Source organism: Pituophis catenifer, unplaced genomic scaffold, assembly GCF_029215685.1.
Source record: "Pituophis catenifer annectens isolate HBS135680 unplaced genomic scaffold, rPitCat1.0.hap2 SCAF_1, whole genome shotgun sequence".
Lineage (NCBI taxonomy): Eukaryota > Metazoa > Chordata > Lepidosauria > Squamata > Colubridae > Pituophis > Pituophis catenifer.
In genome coordinates, this window is record NW_027256881.1 from 251,232,109 (window position 1) to 251,252,766 (window position 20,658).

Sequence of the window (20,658 nt, forward strand, 5' to 3'; positions counted from 1 at the left end):
ACCAAAACGTTTCAAATTATGTTTCATGTTTAGTTTTGTAAACAAATAATGATGCTAACACTCAACAATTTTACTGAGTTGGGGTGTATCCCAAAATAGTAATTAAACCCTTGGGTCCTTGCTTCATAATCCACATTTGCAGTGGTGGGATTCAGATTTTTTTACTACTGGTTCTGTGGGCGTGGTTTGATGGGCATGGCATGGCTTGGTGGGCGTGATTTGGTGGGCATGGCAGGGGAAGAATACTGTAAAATCTCCATTCCCACCCCACTCCAGGGGAAGGATATTGCAAAATCCTCATTTCCTCCTGATCAGCTGGGAGGCAGAGAATAGACAGGGGCGGGGCCAGTCAGAGGTGGTATTTACCGGTTCTCCAAACTACTCAAAGTTTCCGCTACTGGTTCTCCAGAACTGATCAGAACCTGCTGAATACCACCTCTGCACATTTGTAACCAATCCTGAGGAAATTTGAAAGGTTAGTTCATTTAATATTGGCCCCTTTTATTAGAAGAAAAACATATGATTGAAATATACATTTCTGTATAACAGTATTGAAATTAGACATAGGATTATTGGTATTGAGTCGTGGTGGTGCAGTGGTTAGAATGTAGTACTGCAGGTACTTCTGCTGACTGCCTGCAGTTTGGCAGTTCGAGTCTCACCAGGCTCAAGGTTGACTCAGCCTTCCATCTTTCCGAGGTGGGTAAAATGAGGACCCAGATTGTTGGGGGCACTATGCTGACTCTGTAAACCGCTTAGAATGGGCTGTAAAGTACTGTGAAGTAGTATATAAGTCTAAGTGCTATTGCTATTGCTATTGCTATTGAGTGACAAGAAAAAATAATATTGTTTAGAAGCAATGAATAAAACTTCCTGTTAAGTTTCCTTGCATGTTATAAACAAAGAACTTTAAAGTTCTGGAAGAAAATATTTGCGTTTTTCTTATGCATTTAATTATGATACTTACTTGGATGTTTTGTTCTGCATCGTTCCTCTCTAGTACAACAATAGACCATACTGTTTTTAGCTGCATGATCAGGAAATAAATTTTTCTTTGAATAGCTAAATGATTACAATACCTCTCACATAGTGAAACGGTGTGCTGAATCTATTTGGTGCAATTAGAATCTGATCTGGTAGAAACACAGAATGAGGTATCTTATGAAAAGGTGAAACCTGTGACTTCTCAGTAGGTTTTTAAAGAACAATATTGTAGTCATGGAGACTTTCAGCAATCAGGTTTATGTTTGTTGCTTCCAATGTTGTGATAGTAAGAAAAATAGCCTAATTTCAGATTCTTTCCAGAAAGTTACCCTTTGTGTATGTCTAACGCAAGAGATATAATAATCTTAAAATGTAATTCTGGAATTAGCAATACAAAGATATCAGTGTGCTTTCACTCTCTTTCTTACCAGGCTTGCTACCTGGTTTGCTGCTTTAATTTTTTGAATATAATAACCACCACCAAAACAACAGAAAGTTGGCATGCTGCAAAGTTAAACAACAGCCTATATTTTCATATTTACTTCCCCCCCCAAAAAAGTATTATATTTTCTCAAGAATTCCGTTGGGAGGCTTAAGTGTGCCTTCAGTTAAAGCTCTGCCCCCCTCCCCCCCCCACCATCACCAGAACCATGTTTTCTGAGTGCTGAGAAGCTCACTTTCCACTATAGGTAGAAATCTAATGCTTCTACTTCCTTTCCTATTTTCTTTCTTTCCCTTAGCAACCTCAGTTCTTGAATAAGAGTTTACTTGTTGTCATTGTGGGGAATGTAGGTGGACCGATATTGATCAAGCAAAATAATAACAACGAAGAAGGCTAGGTTACACGTTTATGTTTCATGGGTCAGCTCTTTGAGGTAATCCAGACAGGAAGCACAAACCCTGAATACTAACACTACCTTTATTGTAAGGTTACAGAAGCAGAAACTTGCAAGTGTGAAAATATTTCTCCCTTATTTTTATTTTCCAGAAAACTAGGAAGAATTCCTTGTGCGATCCTTACTATGTCCCCATTCTCCCCGTGGGCTGAAATATTTTTTGCATGAAGCAGTTGCAACTTTTCCTTCTGTCTCCCAAGGTCATTCTCATAGCCCATAACATCATGTGACAAAGAAATTAGTTTTGGCAATTTCAAGGAGTATTAAATGTATATAGGAATAGCATAAAGTTACATAATATGAACTGAGACACCTGAAAAATGTTTAGTGCCATCTTAATTTTAACTAAGGAACATTCAAAGGCAAATATTGCATCAAAGTTACTTGTTTAGGCAATCAACATTGTTATCATCATAATCGCTTTAATAGTATAACAAACATTAGGAAAAAGGCAACAAAATGACCAACTATTGTCATGCTAGAGATAAAACAAGAAACCAAAATGTTATCACATTTTTGAAAATCTAAGATATAAGATATCTTACAAGCTCTCATTAAGAAATAAAAAGAATATTGCTTGCGCCAACGATGGCTTATTTTGCATATAAAATTCTTAGAAAAATGAGAATTATAATATCCTATTTCAGATCAGAAATCTGAAAATTAGTAGTTCTGATTAATTAATCTGATATATGCATGCATACATATTTTTCTTTTCTTTATATGGTATGATTTCTTCGCTTCTTTTTCTTTAAAGATGAAATAGAATGTCAGTTAGGAAGAAGTTTGGACCAGGTAAATAATGGAATATTCCTTCTATTTATCCAAAATTGGTTCTATTTTGTAACATAAGATGTCTTCCTAATATTTTTTGTTAAAAATGTTAATAGTCAATGAACATTTAATTCTTTCCCTATTCACTAAAAAGCTTAAGAAGTCAATAAGTAAGGAATCTACTGAAATATGAAATCCATTAGCTCATAATTCAAAATTATAACTGTGTCTAACCCCCTCCCCAAGAAGAAGATAATTTTGAATTTAAGATGATGGAAGGAAGATTAGATAGATTAACACTTTAAAAAAACCATTACTGAATCATTTTATCAACTATAGTTGCACAACTGAGACCAATCCTGGTAACTTTTTCTCATACAGCTGCATGTTTCCACATGTGAATAAATTGTCCAGAAGGAACATTGACAGAACCAGAACCAGAACCAGAAATTAAATTAAAATTTACAAAATTTTCTCCTCTGTCTCCATTACAGTTACTTGCTTTTTAAAATTTTCTTTTTTTATGTGTTCAATCAGTTATTTTCATTACATATTGTTCCTACCAATTTTCTTGCACCTAGACTCAAATTATTACATTTTACAGGACTGTTCAGTTCCTAGTTAATTATTTACCAAAAAAATTAAGTATTTCTTTATTTATTTAGCTTGATAGGGTCACCGCCTTTGCCACAGTGAGTCTAGGTGGTGAACACAGTTTAAACAAAAAACCCAATATAAAACCATTAGAATGTATGATTCACCACACACTGTATAATTAAAAAAGAAACAGTAGCCAAGAGAAAAATACATACAGTAATGTAATATCAACCCAAACAGGCTTTGCTAACTTCTCAACTCCTATGCCTGGGCATACAGCCAGGTTTTTAGTGCTTTCCAGATGGCCAGCTGGTTTGGGGCCGATTTGATCTCAGGTATTAAGGTCTACCAGAGGGCAGGGGCTATGACAGAAAAGGCACACTTTCTGGGTCTCACAGATGGCCTTCTTTAATAGACAGGGCCCAAACCATGTCCCTCCTGTTGGAATCAATAAGGCAGGTAGAAACCATTGGAGAGCAGTGGTTTTCAACTACCTTGGGCCCATTCCATGAAGGCCTTTATGGATAATAATAAAAATCTTAAATTCCAATGAGAAACCTACTGTGAGCTGGTGTAGCTCACATAACAAATGGGGAATGCCCATAATTGACTACATCATTGTATTTTGAACCAATTATAGCTTCCAAATGCTCTTCACGGGCAGCCCCATGTGTAATACATTGCAGTAGTTCATGTGAGAGATGACCAAAACACGAACGATCATGTACAGTGCCTTCCAGTCTATAAAAAAGATGGTTGGAACCAGAGGTGGGTTTCAGCAGGTTCTGACCAGTTCTGGAGAACCGGTAGCGGAAATTTTGAGTAGTTCGGAGAACTGGTAGTAAAAATTCTGACTGGTCCCACCCCCATCTATTTTCTGCCTCCAGAGTCCCAGCTGATTGGGAGGAAATGGGGATTTTGCAGTAACCTTCCCGTGGATTGGGGACCGAATGGGGATTTTACAGTATCCTTCCCCTGCCACACCCACAAAGCCACGTCCAGAAAGCCATACCCACAGTAGTAAAAATTTTTGAAACCCACTACTGGCTGGAACACAACACAAGGCTATGCATAAGACCCTCCTGCATATATCCACCACATGCTAAACTAAAGATGGAACATAACTGGAACCAGGGCCCCCTAAAACCTATGCCATTAAGTCTTGCAAGGGTTGATTTAAGCCTGTTGCTTCCCATCCAAACTCCCATAACTTTTCCACACTTGGACTAGATCTCCATGGCAAAACATGGTCCACCTGGGGTAGAGATATACAGCTAACTTGCAACCACATACTAACGATACTTCACACCATACTGTCAGATGACCTCATTAAATAGGAATGGGCAGAATGTTGAGTCCTGCAAAGCAAGGTCTAAACCTCTCTCCCCCTTCTTTCACCAACTGTAACCTATTCCAGAGAGAGGAAAATTGGCACAAACTGTGCTCTCAAAACTAACTGCCAAAGCTAGCCTAGAAGGATACTATCAGAAATCAGTTCAGAGACCAAAAATAGTGAGGAAGGATCTATCAAACCATCCTTCTGGCCAGAGATCAATCACAAGGACAATTGGTACCATTATGGTTTCGTGTTCAAGCATCCATAACCTCTTATAGCTTCTCAATTGTTTTATTTAGCATGGGGGCCTAAGTGATACAGTTGCTGTTGGCCACATATTCTATTTTCTTTATTGTTCGAGAGAAAGAACCAAGTGAAGGGTTTGTTTTGTTGGCCACATTTCTTTACACAAAGTTGATGCTTTCCTTTTGACACCAGTTAAGTAGCGTATTTGTCCTGAGGCAGAAAAATTAATGACAGGAAAAGAGCAGTATTACAAGACAAGAGAGATGACATAATGATTTCAGCAGCCTTGACCCATTGTCACTACTTCTCTATCTTTAGAAGTATCTTAGTCTTCCCTCTGAGAATTTCCAAGACAAGTGAAGTGTTCAAAACCACCCATATTTACTTTAAAGCAAACAAAGATCTCTATTGGAACATATTAAAAATTCTACAGTACTGGGCAAATAAGGTCCTAACTAAGCCATAACATCTGATGAATTCAATGTTTGAATTGTTCAAGCTGCTTGTTTAATAACTGTATCTACTTTTGAAACTCAAAGCACATGCTTTAGTTTTTAATATATAGTTTTATAATTGTCACCTGCTTTGTGCAATGCCATGCAGAAAAAAACTCTTGGTTTTTTATAATGTGTTTGTTAAAAGGTTGACAGACCAAAAATACTGAATATTTTATATCAAATCTGTATCAATTTGTTAAGAATACTTAAATCTTAAAACGCAATACTCGAAAATGTAAGATGAGACCATTACTTAAAATGATAGCTGTTATGGCAGTAATTTTAATTTAAGAATTTGAATTGTATTATTTTATCCTGTTTTTCCAAACTGGCAAGTGATTTTTAATATGACCCCTTACTTTCAGTTTTAAGTTCAGGTTTATTATGGTAATTGACCAATGTTTTATATACTAGTCTAAAATAGTAAGGTATCAAGGAAATTAAAAACCAAAGAAAAATGTAAAACAAGATACCTGAAGTGCATGAAAACAGATTAAGAGCAGCAGTTCAGTTTTAAAAAGAGAATAAAATAATATTAAAATATTAACAATATCATATTAATAAAATATGATTACATGGATATTAAAAATAAATTAAAACCCCAAATTAATAAGTGATAACTTCCTAGAAGTTGGAGCATTCATAAAATCAAAATATATCAATTATTGTTTGTGTGAGGGAGAGACTTAAGTGTAAAGTTAATATTAGAAAGGAATTGTTTTCAACTCTGACTGCAACCTGTCAGTAGTTTGGATAGTAATTAAAAATAGATAAAAATAAAGCTTAAAATTGGAATCTCAGTGATTTACCCATGTAATTTACCCTAAATGATTATGGATTTTAATTGTTGCCATGCAAAATCTAGTAACTTTATCTGTGACAAGCAATTCCTTATCTGAGAAGAGAAAATCAAGAAGCAAACTTTCATTATGACCTGTGTGTGCTCAAATGGTGGCTGGGCAACCATTGTCCTGTTGACTAGTGGATTTGACTTGATGGTCCAAGTGGCTGCTTCCAAACTGATTGTTTGAAAATGCAGAGTTGGTAATCAGTTGGTAATCAGAGATCAATTTAATAGTTGCGTTAGGCCCAAGGGATCCTCACCATCGGACTAAATGCTTATCATGAAATTATGACTGCCTATGACCTTAGCACTACTGTCTAGAATGGTTTCCAGATAATCTCCAAATAGTGGTATCTCTGGAATTTGAACTGAAGTAAGATATGCACTTAAAAAATTAAACTTACTACAATGAAAATCAAGATCCAGTGATATAGCATTTTCCTAATGACATCCCTGTGTCTTTTTAAAACCACTGAGAGAAAAGTATGGTCTTTGATGTGAATCTATTCTTTAAAGAAATCTATTCCCTAATCTTGAGATGTTAAAAGAATAGTACATTTGTCCTACATAATCCATTATTAGACTGTTTAATTCAATGACATTGGCAGTGGCGCAGATGCTATCATATGAAGTAAATCTTCAGTCTTAAGAGTGACTTTGAAGGAAAGAAAGGAAAAGAATACTTCAGGAAAGTAGAAAAGGTTTTCTGTCCTTACACATGAAAAATCAAACAAGATGTAATTAAACACCAAATATAGCTATAATTAGCTGATCTATTTCTAATCCAGGATTCCTTTGGCCTCATTAAGCATAAAATAGAACATTTCATAAACAGCCTCTTTCCTTTCATTTGCTAAAGGACTATTTATATTGGCTTCAGACCTTCATTCTCAAAATGTTAGATTCTGATTGCTAATCTAACAGAATCTAACCGGAAGGCTGAAAAGTATTATCCTCCATAAAGATTAAGCTGTGTGGACCTCTAGGTGAACTATATAAAATGATTTGCATTGTGCATTGAAAGAAAGGGTTAATCTCAAACTGTTTGCATACTGACATGGATCATGCGTTGGTGCATAAATAAAAAGATGGAAACCACATTAAAGCAGTAGTTGGGTTACCACACAACTGGATATGCTTAAGACTGAATGCTTCATAACTCTAACTACTGGGGAGCTACAAACTCTATAAATAACCTTGCAATTGGTTAAGACCATATTAAAACCAGATGAACAGAGACATCCATGGGGGGTGGGGGGTGGGAGATGGGGAAGCATTGTCAATGAGTACTATAGTCTGTAAAAGTACTAGGAATAGGTCTATAATTTAAGAGCAGTTCCTCGTGTGGCAGTAATTCTGAATCTATGCATTGCAAAGAAGGGTTTAAATAGAGATCAGACACAAAGGAGAACCATATGAAGTTTTTCTTCTTCGTTTCCAAAAGAGTAATATCTATTATCCCTTCTCAGCTCCCTGGCTTTTCTTCACATCCTCAGTTTAATTCTTGGCCAAGCAAAGTAGTCTTTAGCTTTAAAATGATATCACTTCTCTTTTATATACACCCAACACTCTACTGTTGTTAAATAATGGATTGGATATAGAATGACAAGAATGCTATTCATGGAAGTGGGAAAAATCCTCGCATTTTCTTGCATTTTTAAAACTCTTTTTGGAGGAAACCTTTAGAATAGGGTGAGAAGTTGCAAAAGAAATCTATAGATGCTGTACTCTAAATATTGGGGATTTTTTGCACAACGTGCCCATTCATGGTTAATTTAAGCAAAGTCTATTCAGTTAATTCAATTTTCTGTGTTCATGTTATATGCTACAATTTTCTGTGTTCATATCGTATTAAATCATATACTAACCACACTGGCAGGGTCTATACAACCTGGTAGGCTAAACTGTGATGCACTTGTTTGTGATTCAGTGTATCATATGAATACAGCTATTGTTCTTGAACTTTTGCAAATACAGTGCCACCAAAGAAAGTGGAATTATGATCCACCAAAGACACCAGTTCTGACTGTTTTTGTATGTTTGGCTTTATTCATTAAAGTTCAGTGGCACACTATGATTTTCTATTTTCTACTGAAATCTTCCCACATTAGCATACAATTAAAACAAGTGGAATCAGTCTAAATACTATTGGATGGATAAACATAAGCAAAAAACTTTTTCCAAACCGACAACAGAATAGAATAAGAATAAGAATAAGAATAAGAATAAGAATAAGAATAAGAATAAGAATAGAATAGAATAGAATAGAATAGAATAGAATAGAATAGAATAGAATAGAATAAGAGTAGAGTAGAGTAGAGTAGAGTAGAGTAGAGTAGAGTAGAATAGAATAAGAGTAGAGTAGAGTAGAGTAGAGTAGAGTAGAGTAGAGTAGAATAGAATAGAATAGAATAGAATAGAATAGAATAGAATAGAATAGAATAGAATAGAATAGAATAGAATAGAACAGAACAGAACAGAACAGAACAGAACAGAACAGAACAGAACAGAACAGAACAGTTGAAAGGGACCTTGGAGGCCTTCTAGTCCAGCCCCCTGCCCAGGCAGGAAACCCTACACCACTTCAGACAAATGGTTATCCAACATCTTCTTAAAAATTTCCAGTGTTGGAGCATTCACAACTTCTGCAGGCAAGTTGTTCCACTTATTAATTCTTCTAACTGTCAGAGTTGGTTGGTGTAGTGGTAAAGATACCAGACAGGAAATTGTGAGTTCTATAGCATGACGGGGCTATAGATGCAAACCGACCACTTTTTGCAGCTAAACTTATTTTGTCACCCACAAAATAAAAATTAAGTGTATGAATCTCTGGAAATGGATTAAACACACCAATGTTGCCCCTTACTCACTCTAAAACAAATGAACAAATGAAAAATACCACAGTGAAAAATAAAGCTGGCCATATTTCTTGCAGTTTCACTGGTGGTTAAACATAATAATAAAAAACACAAAATTTGGACGTTGACTGCAAAGTTATTTTTAAATGACAAAATTTGACCTTTCAGAATTTCAGTTTGTGTTGGCTATGGTGGAATTTATTCCATTTTATAACGGTAAGGAAGATGATCATAGGCTATATATAATTTTGATTAATTTATTCATTCTGTTTATATCCTGGTTTCTTCTAATAGAACATGTATTGACCTTATTTGGCCAATTCAAGTCCCCTTTATAATACATGGCAATGAATATCAAGCTCTGAGGTAAACTGTGGCTTAAAGTATTGTTATTAGATATATTAAGTATTACTGTAATTATATACAACTATTTTAAGTTTTTAAAAACAGAAGAATTTATGTTCATATTTTAGGTAGTAAAGAGTGAGATACAGGGAGAGTAAAGCAACCAATATAATTAAATTGTATGAAGGCTGTTAAGTACTGCCTTTTCTAGAAATTCCTCTCTCAGTATTTTTTTGAACCTGAGCTTTTTATGTTTGTTTGTTCTCTCTGGGCTTGAATAGAAGTACAAGCAAGAAACAAAACTTCAAATGTGTTTTTAAATGCATAATGACGAATAATTTAGCTTTAATCTGTTGCGTGTGTATGTGTGCCCATGTGTATAAAGACAACATGCTGGAATTTTTGGCACATTGTGCAACTAGAATATTGTCCACAGAGTGCATAACATTCCCAAAGGCATTTACTTTGTGGCTTCTGTATATGACCCACATTATTAAGGAGTCTCAAAACTGGTTGTTTAAATAAATGTTGGTAACTACTAGGCTAGAGTCTTGAAATAAAGGGGATTACATCATTGTTCAACTATGCCTTTTTCAGCAAAAATGTATTTGTTTGTAAAGATTAGGGGGAAGAAGAAAGGTCTTTCACACAATGATTCGCATGTATGCCATTTTCCACTTTAGCCTTTGCATATATGTCAGATGTGGAAAGGAAAAAAAAAAAACATGTTGAAATAATTTGGCAATGGTTATAGTGTGATTAGTCATGGTAATCTAAAAGGGAGGGTTGCCTGGTGTATTATTACATTTCTTATATTGTTTTTCAAGAGATGGATGCAATCAGTCATCTTTCACAGGGTTTGAAACACGCATACACACAGTCTTTGCTTGCTGGCAAGTAAACTGTTATTTAAGTACACAATTACTGAAACAGTTTTGTTGAACTTGTCCAAGTGTTCTCACATACTTAAAGATGGCATAAATGTCATTTATGGTTGGCCATTTAGTACAACTATATGGCATGAATTCCTGCTCCCCTGATCTATCGGGGAGATAGATGTTTTATGATCTTTATGACTCCTTTTTGATAGCATAATCAGTAAAACTTTAATGAGACTATAAAATAATAAAAATGTCATTCATTTACCACGGAGCCTGGATGCAGCAGTTGTAAAGTTACATTTATAAACAGAATACTTTTTATGTCAAAAAGCATTGTTATGTGGCAATGAATAAATAACACTTAAATTTAGAAGCAATTTTACTGCTGGCACTCGCATTACTATAGAATAACCAATAACTGTATAAAACATAGTATAGCATGTAAAATAGTAGTATATAAAATTTTATGATAATATACCGTGCACATCAAAAATTCAACTTTTACCTAAATACAGAGAAAAGCCATTATTGTATGCTTACTGTTATCATTACTTTTCTTCCCCAAGATCACAATTTTATATTTGTTCTGAAGTTATTAGCAGTTTCCCTCCCCAGCTCCAGTGGATGAGCAAACACTTTCTTTTGCTTTTTGTTAGTTGCTTCCTTAGTTTCTAGTCTTCTTCTGCTCTAACTCAAAGGATAACATTGATCATTCCCAGCATAGAAGTATAGACAAAGTTATTAATGGAATGCAAAGTTAAAAAAAAATGTTTGAGGAGTTGAGTTATTTGGTGACTGAAAATCAGAGGGATAATAATCTCATAGTCCATCTGTCACAACTGAGGTTGCTCCATCATTGACTGTGATAACATGCGAATATGATGGATGGCACAGCTTTGTAGTCTGGAACATTTATCATTTATCAATGCTCACTAAGGGGGGCTTTATCATTTAAATATCTTTTTTTTTTACTATACAACACCTAGCCCATATATCATCATTTCAAAGCACTTAACCAAGAGTTTTATACTGCCTATATGCTTGTGCCTGATAATGCATAATAAGCGCCTAATCATGTCACTGAATGGAAAATAAAGATTCTGTTGTTAGCAAAACAAATTTGCTATCAGTCCACTTCAGCAATAACAATTCCTGCTTTTCAGACTCTAATAAAGGAGAGTGTTTGTAGCTCAGGGTTGAAATATGCTCTCTGAGCTTGATTGTTTTCTTGCAGACATTTCACTACTCAAACTAGGTGAAATCATCAGTGCTACTGGTGGAAGTGGACATTTTTTTCTCATTTACTTGCTTTCTCAAGTGTTTGGTACCCATATGTAGTACCAATAAAGGAGAATATCCGTTGCTCAGGATCGAAATGACGGGTCCTTGGTGCTCTTTGAGCATTTTGATTGTTTTCTTGCAGACATTCATTATCCAGACTAGGCAACATCATCAGTCTAGCAGTCTACTTAGTTTGTGTAATGAAATATCTACAAGAAAAGCCCCAGAGAGCCCCAAAGACCCAACACTTCAGTATCTGGTTTATAATTTGAAAGAGATTGTAAATTCTACAAACTTTAGTTCTCTTAGTTTCCAAGTAATGTTCTAAGTTGAATTCAGTTCTGTGAGCCCTTTTGTCTGTAGAAGATTCATAGGATCAGTGGTGGGATTCAAATAATTTAACAACCGGTTCTCTGCCCTAATGATTTCTTCCAATAACTAGTTCACCAAACTGCTCAGAAAGTTAACAACCGGTTCTCCCGAAGTGGTGCAAACTGGCTGAATCCCCCCACTGCATAGGATGTATTTTCTTCACTCAGAGAATATGCTCAGAGCTTTGAGAAGTATGTTATATTATAATGAGCAAAAATAAGTCCATAGTATACACAGTAGAGTACATGGGCATGAAATATGACTTCTAAAAACACATGATGTTGGAAGCGATGTCATAGTCATCCATGTGTACCTTTATATAACCCAGGATATTTTACTTTACTTTTATATATTTATTTTTATGGGCTTACATGCTTAGAAAGTAATATAGAATCTGTCAGGACAATACAATAACTACATTTTTGCTAAGATATATTTGATATCTGGATGGATAGTTTGCTAGTTGTCTTCATTTAAAATAATTTGCTTAATTTAACTCATTTTAAAATACTATTATTTACCTAAATTGTCTTGCTTCAGATATTCACATATATTTATACAGACCACTGCTATTGAAATCATTTTTCTTTTTTATTTCTTTTCTATAAAATAGGAAAGCTGTAAAATACTGTAGCTGCTATTGTTTTCAAGTAGAAAAATGAATGCTGGCATCTACGAAAATAAAAATACAGAGGGAATTATTGTAGTACTCAATTTCCCATTCAGAAATGGCATGTTGATGACTATTAAATAATTGTAAATACACTTTGATTCTTTTAGTTATTATCATGCAAGTTTCTCTTCCTCACAGTTCTGTGCTTTATCGTGTAATTTTTCCTTTCCTTTCTGAATGTCAAAATATTGATATTCTTTCAGAAACTTTCTTTTTTTTAACACAGAATATTTTCTGGAGAGAATCAAAGAGAATGAATGACTAGAAAGATATTTCAAATATGCATACTATGATACAGAGAAGGTTCTGTTGATTTCTTTTTTTAAAATAGAAAGCATTTTTCTTTTTCTTCATTTTAATCAAACTAAAGTTCTTTTACCAGGAAAAACTCAGATACCCTGTTAGGATATTTTATGGAAAGATTCCTGTCTTAGTAGGGCAGGTTTAAGACTCTTGGATGTTAAGTGGGAGAATAGATAAATAAAGGGGATGGCAAATGGTACTGCGGGTGCATAGGGGATCCAAACTCTCTGAGGAATAAGCAACAAAAGTAAGTTGGGACAACTGATCAATCAGCATTTGCAGGGTTGTGTGTCAGTTGCTCTGGGCTTTCTGATTTGAGAACCTCCTGCTCCCAGATTGTCAAAGACTCATCCATGACAGGCTAATAAAACCACCTGGTCAGTCAAACTTGAAGTAAAGCAAATGCAATTCATCCTGGACAATGCTAGCATTTATTGAGTGGCAAGGTGTTTAGTATTGTATTGCCCTGTTCTAAAAATAAAATAAAATAGAGTTTTACAGTGAGGAATTCCTAGCTGAATTCTTGCAGCAATATAGATATAGGCAGAGAAAGAGAAAATAAGGTTGTTTGTAATATATTGGGAATTTATCATCCATTCCCCTTTCTTTTTTTTTTCTTTTTGAAACAGATAAGGGATAATTATCTTCCTTTCTTCATGGAAGATATAAAAAAGGCTTCAGTGGTCCTGAAAGGATGCAGTGTTCCCCCGAAAAATAGAAAGATTCTCTGGAGAACTGGTGGAGAGAGAATAGAGGTAGTACTTTTAAGGGACTGTTTGTCAGCCATTGGATTTTAATCATTGCTTTGCTGGTCAATAATCTGATTTGTACTTTGAAATGGAATATGCATATAACAATGCAGGGTTTCTGCTTTGGCTGAGGAGAGCAGAAGCCATGGGATGCTGCATGTGTGAGCCACACATTTTGGCAGGCTTGGTGAGACTGATTAGATATGAGTGCTGAAAAAGAGAGATGGGGCAGCCAGCATTTGCTTTCCTTGGAACATACACAGATCAGTGGTGAAATCCAAATTTTTTTACTACCGGTTCTGTGAGCCTGGCTTGGTAGGCGTGGTGTGGCTTGGTGGGCGTGGTTTGGTGGATGTGGCAGGAGAAGGATACTGCAAAACCTCCATTCCCACCCCACTCCAGAGGAAGGATACTGCAAAATCTCCATTCCATTCCCACTCCAGGGGGAAGGATATTACAAAATCTCCATTCCCACCCCACTCTGGGGCCAGCCAGAGGTGGTATTTGCCAGTTCTCTGAACTGCTCAAAATTTCTGCTACCGATTCTCCAGAACCTGCTGGATTTCACCCCTGGCACAGATTCAGGTAACCCTTCTCAGGATGACCTGTGAGGAACTCTGCATGATGCCTCATGCCCTTGTTCTACCATTGAGGCTGCATATTTACAGATTAGGTGCTGTTGTGGCCAGTGTAGGACAGCAGAAGGATGGTTCATGAAGTTCAATTTAAGGCATAGATACAGCATATTGTTAGATGCTGGAAGGCCAGGCATTGTGTTCATTATAATTATACTGGTTTCCACTAAATGTTAATATTAAACTAGAAGTAAAGGTAGTTCTAGGTTACCTGAAGGACAACCTTGTTCATACCACCTTCTCTACTCTTAAAATTAGCATGATGGCCCAAATTTGTATTCACATATGAGACCAATTAAGAAGTTGTTCTTTGCTTTTAGTATCTAGTTGCTGTGACTTTGATGTGATCCAACAAAACCCTTCTTATATCTAGTTGTTTTTTTTTCTTTGGGGGAGGGGAGAGAGAGAGAGAGAGAGAGAGAGAAAGAATGAACAAGTACACCAGTTTGGTGTAGTGGTTAAGGTGCTAGGCTAGAAACCAGAAGATTGTGAGTTCTAGTCTTACCTTATACACGAGGGCCGACTGAGGACCTTGGGCCAGTCACTACCCCTCAACCCAACAAACCACACAGGGTTGTTGTTGTGGGAAAAGTAGAAAGCAAGAGGATTGGGTATGTTTGCCACCTTGAGTGTGTGTGTGTGTATGATGATGAAGAAAATACTTGTTTACTAATCCACCAATGCTCTACAAATTGATTACAGAGCACTTATTAATAAACAGAATCACTATTAAGAGAGTTGAGCAAATAACTCTAGTGTTCTGGAAGCTAAGTGTGTTCTTGATTTTTTAACAGCAACATCAAGCTGCTTAGGTCTTTTTCGGTGTATGAAAACATAACTGTTTTCCTTCCAATATCTAATATGTCCAATGCAATATTAGCTCACCAAACAATAGAGAGAAGAGCAATCAGCACTGTTTTGCTGTGTAATATGTGCGATTTAACAAATACATCCTGTGAACAAAACCAAAAACTGATATTTCATGTCTGTGATGATGTGACATTCAAACATAATGCCATGTTCTGGTTTGAGAAGTATCCCAAAGGCATAAGAAAACCCTACTGTGTTTTTGCATGAAAGTAATATATAATAGTCAGTTACAAAAAGTGAGAAAATATAATGTTGCCATATGAGTGTTGAGTTTTTGCCCTTTGGTATGAGGAAACCCTGATTGACATCAACCTATATATTGATTATTGTTTTTAGTGATGCAGTTTTACCATATATGTTTTCAGCACTCAAATTTTATATTTTTCAGGGAAGAAACACTGTCATCTCTTTTTCTTCATAGCCTTTAAAAAAAATCCCATAGAGGTTTAGCTCAAATTCCTAGGCAAAATAATAGTACTATTTCTGTCATCTAGTATTCCTTTTTTGAAATACTTGTCTTTGAAATCCTCTTGCATAAAATTCATGCTTGCATTTCTCAAGGGTGCCTCTGCAAATTCAGAGCTCTAGGACTAGGATGTTGATTGTGCTACTGGTTATTTTTTTCCACTGAATTAGTAGCAAGTTTTAATAGAAAGTCCTCTCCAAGTCCTGAACTTTAGCATTTCTGAAATGCAAGTCATTTAGGAAAGGTTAATTATTCACTGTTGCTTGGTGGTGATTTCTGAAATTTCAGTTTTAATCCTGTTTAAATCACAGTAATACTTCCCTACCCTATACTTATTTGAACTGAATCGATAAGTGGAAGCTGCACTTATAATTTGGCAAGATGCATGCGTAATCAGAGGTCAAGAAAGCACTGGAAATAAAGCATATGTGAACACTTTTATTTTTATAAACTGAATGTTATCCTTTTTCTTTGGCAGGAAAGAACACGCTTTGAGAATTTAGGCCCACAACTATCAGGGAAACCCAGTGAAGATGGAAAGCTAGGTCCAGGAGTCATTGATCTTACAAGGCCAGAAGATGCAGAAGGTGAGTTATTGAAACCAATGGATTGAACTGATGAGCACTGTTTTCTTTCATCACTTTAAGGATGAATATCTTAAATAATACTGCAGCTAATCCTGTCTGTCTACATTTGAAGCATAGATTCCTGTCTTGTGTGCAAGCATAAAGTCTGATTTTAAAATGGTATCACACAATATGCACTTTCTGGTTTATTACTACTGTTACTACTGCTACTGCAACTGTTCTTACCAAGATATCCTAAGTTCAATTCATATGTTACCTGTGCTGATCCATATCGAATTAAAATTGCTATTGAGTAGAGTGATTTAATCAGATTTTATATGTAAATAACATTCATGACTATGAGTTCCTTTTTTTCTTATTGCGCTCTAGATATAGTGGATGAACATGTACCATGAGAGAGTAATTTTGTTTAAGATATGGGGAATATAGTCACCCGTCACCTCCAGATGTGTTGGGAGATTGTCTTCATCTGCTGTTCTAAATGTGAATAAATGTAAAGAAATAATAATATTGAACTGAATTATATAGCCAGAGACCACAAAATATCACTTCGCTGTGGAAGTCAACATTTCATAGAATTCCAAGGTTGGAAGGGCCGTTTTGGATAACTGAATCCAACTCCCTACTTTGAGCAGAAGTCCAGATTGAAGCATCCCAGATAAACCCCAATTTTCACTTCAGTACATTTGGTAAAAGGAACCAATCACTTTTCTGTGTAATTGGTTCAACTGCTACAATGCTCTTACTTTAGGATTCATTACTAAGTATTAGTGAGGTCATCTGAATGGATATTACTGCACTTTTTAAACATACATTTTAATTACAGTAATGAAGAAGAGAAAACTACGAGGTAAATTATTCAATCCATTAATTGACTGCAAAATTAATTACAATGAAGTTTTAATCTTCAGATAAATATAAGAATGTTGATAACTAATTGATTAGATGTACATAAATTTTTTTGTGAAAATGTTTCTTTCACTGGTTTATAGCTTCAGTTTTGTTTATATCAGTGGAAACCTTCCCATTGATTTCAGTAATTAAAGACTCTGCACCATAGTGTACATTTAAATTAGTTATTTGATTGATCAGTTAAAGACATTGGCATTAATCAACTAAAAGCCTTTAATTGGTTGACAGCTCTATTGGAAATACTGTTTATAAATGACCATGTTAATCATATTTTAGGATAAATTTCTATGTCAATAGAAGTACTTAATTTTGACTTCTTAAACTCTTACTGTTTTTGAAGTTTATAGAGTAATAAAATAAGAAAATAATGATACAGAGAACAATACAGAAATACTCTCACCTCATCCTTTTATTTTGTTTTGACATGGCAAAATATTATTGAGGAGGAAAAAGATTTAAACTTATCAGTACTTACAGATAAAGTAAAACATAAACTGGGGTTTCTCTTAATTTATTATTTTCTCTTCTCTCATCCTTCACTTATAACATATGTAAAGGTAGGAAGATTATGCTCTGGCCATTACTATTGAGCGTATGGACATTCCATTTCATTGTAGAACATTCTTTATAGTGTATCTTCTTCAAATGCAGCAGAAGAAGCTATATATAAATACAGTTCAATTGCTATGCGTCAGCTTCTCTGTAGAGACAGGTAGAAACCATATTGTTATTCATTTTGGCTAGTCTTGGAACAGTCCAACACAACATCCTTTATCATGAAATTTAAATAGTTTCAATTCACCACAGTTTAAGAAAGAATCCCTTTGCTTTTGAAGGTTGGGTAACATTTGCACCATATTGCTTTTTTTCTGAATTCATAAATAGTTCTGGATAAAAGGTTATTTGAAAAAAATACAAATAATTTCTTTGTAAAAAACATACTGAGCTTTGAGAAGACAGCCAGTTTGATCTAGTGGTTAAGGCACCAGGCTAGAAAGCAGGAGAATCTGAGTTCAAGTCCCATCTTAGAGCCATGTCACCCAAAGCCATTTGGGTGACCTTGAGCCAATCACTCTGTCTCAGGCCAACTAATCTCACAGAGTTATTGTGGGGAAAATAAGAGGAAAGTGTGTTGGTTATGTTCACCACTTTGAGTTATATGTAAAAATAATAAAAGTGGTATACAAATAAAAAATAAACCCCCAAACTTTGAGACATTGTTGGTAGCTGTCTAGGAAAGACAAATAGGTATTAAAATGCATATAAAACATAAAATTATCAGAAAGATCGTATCAGTCCATTTTTTGTTTAATGCTATTATGTAGCTATCTTGGAAGACATCTTATGCACAGACATAGTTTATTCAAAATATTACTAATTGTGCTAGCAAGTACATTGTGTAATATATGAAGGTTCTGTTAGGTACTTACTAGAGTATTATTTTGGGTAACATTTTGGAAGCACCCAGAGGATGAAGAATTCTACTCAGTCCAATGAATTTATTTATTTATTTATTTATTTATTTATTAGATTTTTATACCGCCCCCTCTCCCGAAGGACTCGGGGCGGTGCACAGCCAAAGTTAAAAACATACAATATAAACAATTAAAATACGTTTAAAACAGAATTAAATCTAAAATGGCTCCCCAATTTAAAATGCCTTACCCATACCCCTATAAAAAGACGAATTTAAAATTTAAAAATTTAAAATTTCCACATTTAAAAAGGGGGGAGATTTAGGCCAGGCCAGCTTGATAAAATAGAAAAGTCTTAAGCGCGCGGCGGAAGGTGCGCAGATCCGGGATCCTACGTATCTCCGGGGGGAGCTCGTTCCAAATCGTAGGTGCCCCCACAGAGAAGGCTCTCCCCCTAGGGGCCGACAGCCGACATTGTTTGGCCGACGGCACCCGGAGGAGCCCCTCTCTATGGGAGCGTACTGGCCGGTGGGAGGCTATTGGTGGTAGCAGGCGGTCCCGTAAATAACCAGGTCCTAAGCCATGGAGCGCTTTAAAGGTGATAACCAGAACCTTGAAGCGCACTCGGAAGACCACCGGGAGCCAGTGCAGCTCGCGCAGGAGAGGTGTCACATGGGAACTCCAAGTCGCTCCCATCACCACCCGCGCGGCCGCACTCTGCGCCAGTTGGAGCCTCCGAGTGCACCTCAAGGGGAGCCCCATGTAGAGAGCGTTGCAGTAATCCAGACGAGAAGTAACGAGGGCATGAGTGACTGTGTGTAGGGAGTCCCGATCTAGATAGGGACGCAACTGGCGGATCAGGCGAACCTGATGAAAAATCCTCCCGGACACGGCCGTCACATGCTCTTCTAACGACAGCCGTGAATCCAGGAGGACACCCAAGTTGCGAGCCCTATCCGTGGGGGCCAATGATTCGCCCCCAATAGTCAGCGATGGCATTAGCTGACTATATCGGGACGTCGGAAACCACAGCCACTCGGTCTTGGATGGGTTGAGCCTGAGCCTGTTCCTCCCCATCCAGATCCGTACGGCCTCCAGGCACTGGGACATCACTTCAAGGGCATCGTTGGGGTGATCCGGGGTGGAGATGTACAGCTGGGTGTCGTCAGCGTACTGATGGTAGTCCACCCCAAAACCACGGATGATCTCGCCCAGCGGCTTTACATAAATGTTGAACAAAAGGGGCGAGAGGACCGATCCCTGCGGCACCCCACATATGAGGGGCCTCGGGGTCGACCTCTGCCCCCCTGTCAACACAGACTGCGACCGGTCGGAGAGAAAGGAGGAGAACCACCTTAGTACGGTGCCTCCCACCCCCAACTCTTCCAACCGGTGCAGCATGATACCATGGTCGATGGTATCAAAAGCCGCTGAGAGATCTAACAGGACCAGGACAGAGGAGCAGCCCCTGTCCCGAGCCCTCCAGAGATCATCAACCAACGCGACCAATGCCGTTTCCGTGCTGTATCCAGGCCTGAAACCCGACTGGAACGGATCCAGATACGACGCTTCATCCAGGTACTGGGGAAGCTGTCCCGCAACCTACATGGCTACCATCGCATTGGATGCATAAAGGTATTTTTATTGTCTCCAGTTGGATTCACCTCTGGGTCAGAATTGAGAAATCATTTGCCCTTACAATGCCATGGGACATTTGAGGGTCTGACATGGGAGAGGATAACTTAGGCTCTACACTATCAAGGCTTCATTATTATCGATCTCTGATATGCTCACTGATATGACTGTCCACATTAAGAAAACTTCTGTCAGAGCTGTTTGGGGTCTAATTTGATCCTTTGGAACTGGGCTTCTCTATCTCTTCTTTTACAGCGATACATATATCTGAAACACTGTATGCTAAAATGCAATTATAAGACAGTTGAATGAGTTTCACAAAAACATACAGAAGATTTAAATGATCCCCATTAATGCCAATATGTATTACATGCTCCTTTATATATGGCTTGCTCTATTTTATATGACATGTCTCTTGCTAACAAACTCTCAAATTTGGAAAGAAGACCAAAGTAGTTGCATAAGGATTTTGATCAACAACTTTTATTTTCCAACAAGAATG

The 20,658-nt window shown here is 36.6% G+C and overlaps 1 protein-coding gene across 13 annotated transcripts in view; it reads left to right on the forward strand.

Annotated features, from left to right (window-relative positions):
• The window catches only part of SOX6 (SRY-box transcription factor 6), a 498,819-nt gene that overhangs the window by 458,862 nt on the left and 19,299 nt on the right, over positions 1-20,658 (forward strand). For 9 of the 13 annotated variants that reach the window (XM_070933721.1, XM_070933755.1, XM_070933739.1 and 6 more), the window contains 2 exons: positions 13,517-13,642; positions 16,086-16,194. In XM_070933721.1, the coding sequence (XP_070789822.1) occupies positions 13,517-13,642; positions 16,086-16,194 (235 nt within the window). The remainder of the gene's footprint in view (positions 1-13,516; positions 13,643-16,085; positions 16,195-20,658) is intronic. The other 4 variants (XM_070933782.1, XM_070933797.1, XM_070933789.1 and 1 more) reach the window with 1 other exon arrangement.